Source organism: Triticum aestivum, chromosome 4A, assembly GCF_018294505.1.
Source record: "Triticum aestivum cultivar Chinese Spring chromosome 4A, IWGSC CS RefSeq v2.1, whole genome shotgun sequence".
NCBI lineage: Eukaryota > Viridiplantae > Streptophyta > Magnoliopsida > Poales > Poaceae > Triticum > Triticum aestivum.
The window spans coordinates 602,746,516-602,752,809 of NC_057803.1; the positions used below are offsets into that span (position 1 = coordinate 602,746,516).

The 6,294-nt window shown below is 45.7% G+C and overlaps 1 protein-coding gene across 1 annotated transcript; it reads right to left on the bottom strand.

Annotated features, from left to right (window-relative positions):
- Positions 1 to 1,276: 1,276 nt before the first annotated feature.
- On the bottom strand, positions 1,277 to 2,999 carry LOC123084027 (uncharacterized). Its single transcript, XM_044505839.1, has one exon. The coding sequence runs from the start codon at positions 2,997 to 2,999 to the stop codon at positions 1,341 to 1,343; it is 1,659 nt and encodes a 552-aa protein (XP_044361774.1). The 3' UTR covers positions 1,277 to 1,340.
- Positions 3,000 to 6,294: the final 3,295 nt, after the last annotated feature.

The window sequence follows — 6,294 nt, forward strand, 5'->3', positions numbered from 1 at the left end:
TCCATTCAGGAATGCAGTCTTTTGATACGTCTCCAACGTATCTATAATTTTTGATTGCTCCATGCTATATTATCTACTATTTTGGAAATTATTGGGCTTTATTATCCACTTTTATATTATTTTTGGGACTAACCTATTAACCGGAGGCCCAGCTCAGAATTGCTGTTTTTTGCCTATTTTAGGGTTTCGAATAAAAGGAATATCAAACGGAGTCCAAACGGAATGAAACCTTCGAGAACGTGATTTTATCATCGAATACAACTCAGGAAACTTGGACCCTACGTCAAGCCACGTAACAAGAGGCCACGAGGTAGGGGGCGCGCCTACCCCCCAGGCGCGCCCTCCACCCTCATGGGCTCCCTGTTGCTCCACCAACGTATTTCTTCCTCCTATATATACCCACGTACCCCCAAACGATCAGATACAGAGCCAAAACCCTAATTCCACCGCCGCAACTTTCTGTATCCACGAGATCCCATTTTGGGGCCTGTTCCGGAGCTCCTCCGGAGGGGGCATCGATCACAGAGGGCTTCTACATCAACACCATAGCCTCTCCAATGAAGTGTGAGTAGTTTACTTCAGAACTACGGGTCCATAGTTAGTAGCTAGATGGCTTCTTCTCTCTTTTTGGATCTCAATACAATGTTCTCCCCCTCTAGATGTAATCTTATTTTTGCGGTGTGTTTGTTGAGACCGATGAATTGTGAGTTTATGATCAAGTCTATCTATGAGCTTTGAATTTTTTTTAAATGGTTGCATGCATCACTTTGATGCAGAGGCCGAAGGCTATCCTTCTTTTCAAAAAAGAAAAAGAGAAAAACACTAGTTGCTTAATTAATTAATTTCCGCTATTATATGGCTGGCTCTATTTTTACCGTTCCATATGGATATTTATTTATACAAAACAAAAAAGATGGTGTTTGCGGATAGTTGTGAGTAGGAGATGAAACATATCATTTCCGAGATTTGCTTCTTGGACGAACGACACCAAGAAGGTTTGGTTGGAATTTGAAGAGGACACCAATGTCGACCTCATGTAAATTAAATAGGAGTAGATGCACGTATATAAACTGTAAGTAACATACATACATACATACATAGATACATATATACATACATAATATTTTGAGTTTGGGATGAATGAGATGGAAAAAAGTTGAATGTCATCGTATGATTGGAAAGAAAGGGGATTCCCAAAGAAGAAAGAAAATACAGTACATAGATATATAGACTTGAAAAGGAAAACATGCATGCATGCAGAATTAACCACGTTCGTTCGGATCGATCACAGCAGCAGGCCGGCCGGCCGAATATAATTAAGATGGATGCATGTTGACAGCCTATTCCGCCCGATCGAGCTTGCCTATCAACTCGCCCCCGTCCAGGATGCTGCCAAACATGGCGGCCTCAAACAGATAGTTCACCTGCCAGGCATGGTGGCTTGCATGGGCGACGAGCCAAACCATTTCGTCGATGAGGCCCTTGGAGAAGAGCTGGACCATTTGCAGGCGCGAGGATTCAATGAGGTGTTTCTCATGCTGCTCGTCCACCTTGCCCGTCCGGACATACTCCAGCAGACCGGTGACAATGGACGACCAAAGGGCGGCCAGCAGGTGGTCTTGGTCTCCTTTTACTTTGAGGAAGCGCCGTACGTGGTCGCAGGTTTCTTCCCCATTGCAGGCATACTCAGGGTCAAGGGGCCTGCTGAAGCCGGTGGTATGAAAGTCGCTGTCGAAGACCTCGTCGAAGTCGGCCTCGCGCTGGGGCTGCGCCGGGGACTTGCGGGCCTTGGGCCATCCTAGGAGGGTGCGGCGGAGGAACATGTGCCAGTCGTTGTGCAGATGCCAGGTGTACAAGGTGATGCACATCCGGGCCACAGGCTCGTGCCACCTCTGAGTGTACATCCGAGCTCCAGTGGCAGCGTAGGCGTCGTAGATGGCCCGCAGCGCCGTCTCGCTCACCACGCCTGAGGCGGCGATGTCGGCCACGTTGAGGAACGAGTTCATGACCTCAGAGTTTACCAGGTCGCTGCCCACATCGATGACATCGGTGCCGGGCGAGCTGAAGACGAGGTCGCTCGTGACGGCGCCAACATCGAAGCCCCGGGCTATGGCCTCAGCCCCCATGCCGAGGATGCTGCTCTCGCACAGGGACATGACCTGGGCGGTGTGGCGGTCCATCTGCCCCGACCGGTCCTTGAGGAGCGTCCTGTGCGCCGCCTCCAATGCGATCTTGGCTCGGATGTAGGACGCGCCGATGGCGACGGCCTCGCGTCGCTGCCGGCCACCAGGGGTTCGTAGCGAGTGGGCGTCGGCGAGCCCGTCGCGCAGGAGGCGGCTGAAGGAGGGGAACACCTTGTGGTACCCGTGCTCGTAGTAAAATGCCATGTCCACCACGTAGTTGGAGAAGAGGGTGCGCACGTCGTAGGCGCCAATCAGCAGGCTCGCCATGCCGCTACCAGATAGGGCGTTGGTTGTTGTCATCGCCTCAGGCCAGTCGGCGGCGCCCAGCAAGGCGAGAACCTGCGGCGCGGCTTGGACCAGCCCGGCGCCCTTAGTGGGCAACACGTTGCCGATTGCGTGCTGCGTGCTTTTCCACAGCGCCAGCTCCGGCGACAATCGCAGTTGCACCACCCTGGGCCGCGCCGCGTCGCCTCCGCCATCACTGATAATGCTAGCAAACATCTCCGCCAGCATGTCTTCCGCCTCGCGAGACAGCCTTCTCAGATCTGCCATGGCCCCCGTCCCCTTGCCGACCAAGGCCCTCGCCGCTGAGTAGCCCGTGTACAAGGGGAAGACTCCATCTTGCTGCTTTGCCAGTCGGGCACCCCAGAAATATGAACGGATTGCAACTAGACCGCTGCCGTTGTCGCCAGGGACAGTGTCCTTCTCCCTCACCACCTCAATGTCGAGTCCGTGGAGAGAGCAGCCACCCCAGGTTGGGGTTGGGGTGGGTGGTACCTCCGCGTCGCCGCGACGAGTCCAAGCGAGACTCAACATTTTTATTTAGTACTGTATTAAAAAAATGCAGGTAATGGACTTCTCGTGGTGTTTGCCAGCCTTGTGTATTCCCCAGCAGCTTATATAGCCATATCAACGCAAGGCTGGCTTCCTCTCAGAACTGGTTTTTGTACAAGCTTACGCCTGTGGTACTAGCTAGCTAGAGAGACATACGTTTTGATTGTTTTCTTCTTGTTGTATCACTTTCTCGCCATATGACTAGAAAGTAACACGATTCCGCAGGTATGAGAGGGAGTTGTTTGTGTCTACCTCGCCCTTGTGGGCGTGCCGGGCAGTGACGAGGGACGGCCAGACGGTGCCGAGCATATCGAGGACGACGGCCAAACATTCTTGCGGGTTTCCTTGTCGATCATCGTACTACTCAGGGTCCATGGTCCTGATGATGGGCAAAATGAGGGTCCTCTCCGTTCACAACTAGCTCTATTAGTAGAATGCCCTTATTTTTTATATTTCTATTGATTTATATAACTAGCAATGAATTTTTGACTCCTTCCAATAACATCGCGTCAACACTCTTGTCGACGGATTCTTTTTGAACGTCGACATAATACATCTTCATCTTTCTCTTACTCTCAAAAAACAAACATGTATAGGGAATACCTTGTTTCTGTTATCATGTGTAACAAATATATAAAGAAGTACAATTGTTTATATGCATCTCTTTCAGTCGGGCGGGAATACGATGAGTTTTTCAGTTTATCCATCTTAAAGCTTTGTCAATCGACATTTTCAAAGCATCCTCCAAAGCCATATGTTTTTTATCTCTAATATACAAAAGTGAATATGAAACACATATTTAATTAAAAAAATAAGATCAGCCCATATTTACAATAGATATTCATTGATCAGCTGCTCGCTTCGAGCAGGTGACCGTTTCAGTCAGAGTGACTGGCGCCATGCATATTAATAGAGTGAGTCGCATCCCAGTATTAATAAACTAGAGGCTCACCTGTAAATCACTTGTTTATAATTATTCTTCGGAAATGACTTGCTAGGGTAATGTCATATTCTTCGGTATATAAAAATGTAAATGACATTTATCTCAAAACAAATAGTCGTTTCCCATAGAAAAGCAAGCAGATGCTTCGGTTGTGATGGCCGCCGCTCACGCCCGATGTCGCAGCTTGTCCGGCTCACCTCACGTTTGCTTGCCTCGTTCCAGCAAATTCGAGCATCGATTCTAAAAAATAATTCTCACCGTTGAGCCATTGCAGAGCCCCGAGCTGCCGGTTGTAGCAATTTGTGATGTTGGGGCGAGTGACGCTGATTGTAGCAAAAATGTGACGGTCGTGCGATATAGCAAAACGCTAGGTTGGTTGTAGTCGGATGGGACATCGGTTGTAGCAATTTATAACACTGGTTGTCGTATGTAGCAAAAAATACGATGGCCGTGCGATGTGGCAAAATGTGACGCCGATTGTACCAAAAATGCGAGCGATGTAGCAAAAAACATATTACGTTACCAGAAACACATCTCTTCTTATTAACAGTTGTCACATAAGCAAACTTATATTGGGGTGTGCAATATTAATATCTAAGCTATTCCCACTATAAGTAGTCTAACAGAGGTCCAGTGGAACGCCCAAATCGGAATCCGATTCCAAGTGGTGACCACAAGTGTCAGTATCCAGGATCCGCAATTGCTGGAGCGAGGTCAAGTGGACATGCACACCAGCAACATGCGTCGCTCAAGCAGGCTATAGGTGGTCCAACTTAAACCTAGTGCCAGTGGGTGACATGGTTACATCATCTATAACTGTGTCACCGGAATACATCATCTACATGCGTCACAGTGTTGATGCATGCAAAAGTTTATCGACTACTCTCTCCTTCCACGAAAAAGGATACTTCTGCTTTTGAAGTAAGCCACTTTATATATACTTCTCCGATCCAAATTGATTGAATCAGATTTGTCTAGATACGTAGGTATATACTTTTACTTTGTGACTATACACATTGGTACCTAGACAAATCTGAGTTAATTAATTTGGGTCGGAGGGAGTATCAAACTTAGTATGTCACGAAACTACTTTTCGAAATGGATTTACTGGTACTAATTTGGAGTCATACATGTTTCTATATTTTCCAATAATATTGGTCAAAGATCTTTTTTTAATAAAAACGAAATTTAAAACTATGTACATAGGGAGTAAATAATTGGTAGTATGTAGTAATACTCCCTCTGTCACAAATTACTTGTCTTACTTTTTTTTTCATATATGCATCCATCTTTAGACACCTTTTTTGATGTGGATACATTCATATTTAGATGAAGCAGAGACAAATGACTTGGAACGGAGGGAGTATATCTGAAATCCCAGTTAGGGGCGGGACAAAAAAGGATCATTCACTGATGAGGGGTGCGTTCGTTGTCCTTCAACCCCAAGACTCCCAGCGCCTATTTTCCATAATCATGTAGATAAATTTCTAATATCATAATTATTCTGAAAGATCTCAAGGAATATTTCTTGTAGAACAAACTGTTAAACTTCACAAAAATATTAATCTTTGTTGTCACACCACATGTGAAGTACATTGCCGAACAATCTATCGACGAAGAAAAAAAGACTAATGAATATACCTATATACCTGTTACTAATCATGTACATGCACCTGTTAAAACTCCTAAAGAAAACTGTGGAAATTCGGAGGGAGTAAATAGTAGTGGTATGTAGTAGTACTCCCTCTGTCACAAATTAATTATAGTACTTTTTTCCAGATATGCATCCATCTTTAGACACCTTTTTCATCTTGACACATTCGTATTTAGATGAAGCGGAGACAAATAAGTATTTAGATGAAGCGGAGACAAATAACTTGGAACGGAGGGAGTATATCTGAAATCCCAGTTAGCAACGGGCCAATAAAGGTTCGTTCACTGATGAGGGGTGCGTTCATTGTCCTTCATCCCTAAGACTCCCAGCCCTATTACCTTCTGGCGCCTATTTGACATAATCGGAAAGATCTCAAGGAATATTGCGTGCAGAACAAACTGTTGAAGTTCACAAAAATATTAATCTTTGTTGTCATACCACATGTGAAGTACATTGCCGAACAATCTATCGACATCGAAAAAAAGACTAATGAATATACCTATATACCTGTTACTAATCATGAACATGCACCTGTTAAAACTCGCAAAGAAAACTGTGGAAATTCGGAGCAAAACAATGCAAAAAACACGCACCTGTTAGGATAAACATGTACAACTAAATATGTGAGATAGACATATTTTTTTGCCTAGTCTTTTGAGATAAGCTCTATCTCTCCAAAC

What these genes read in the sequence shown, in the direction of transcription:
- LOC123084027 (XM_044505839.1), bottom strand. Translation starts at nt 2,999, where the DNA reads ATGTTGAGTCTCGCTTGGACTCGTCGCGGCGACGCGGAGGTACCACCC.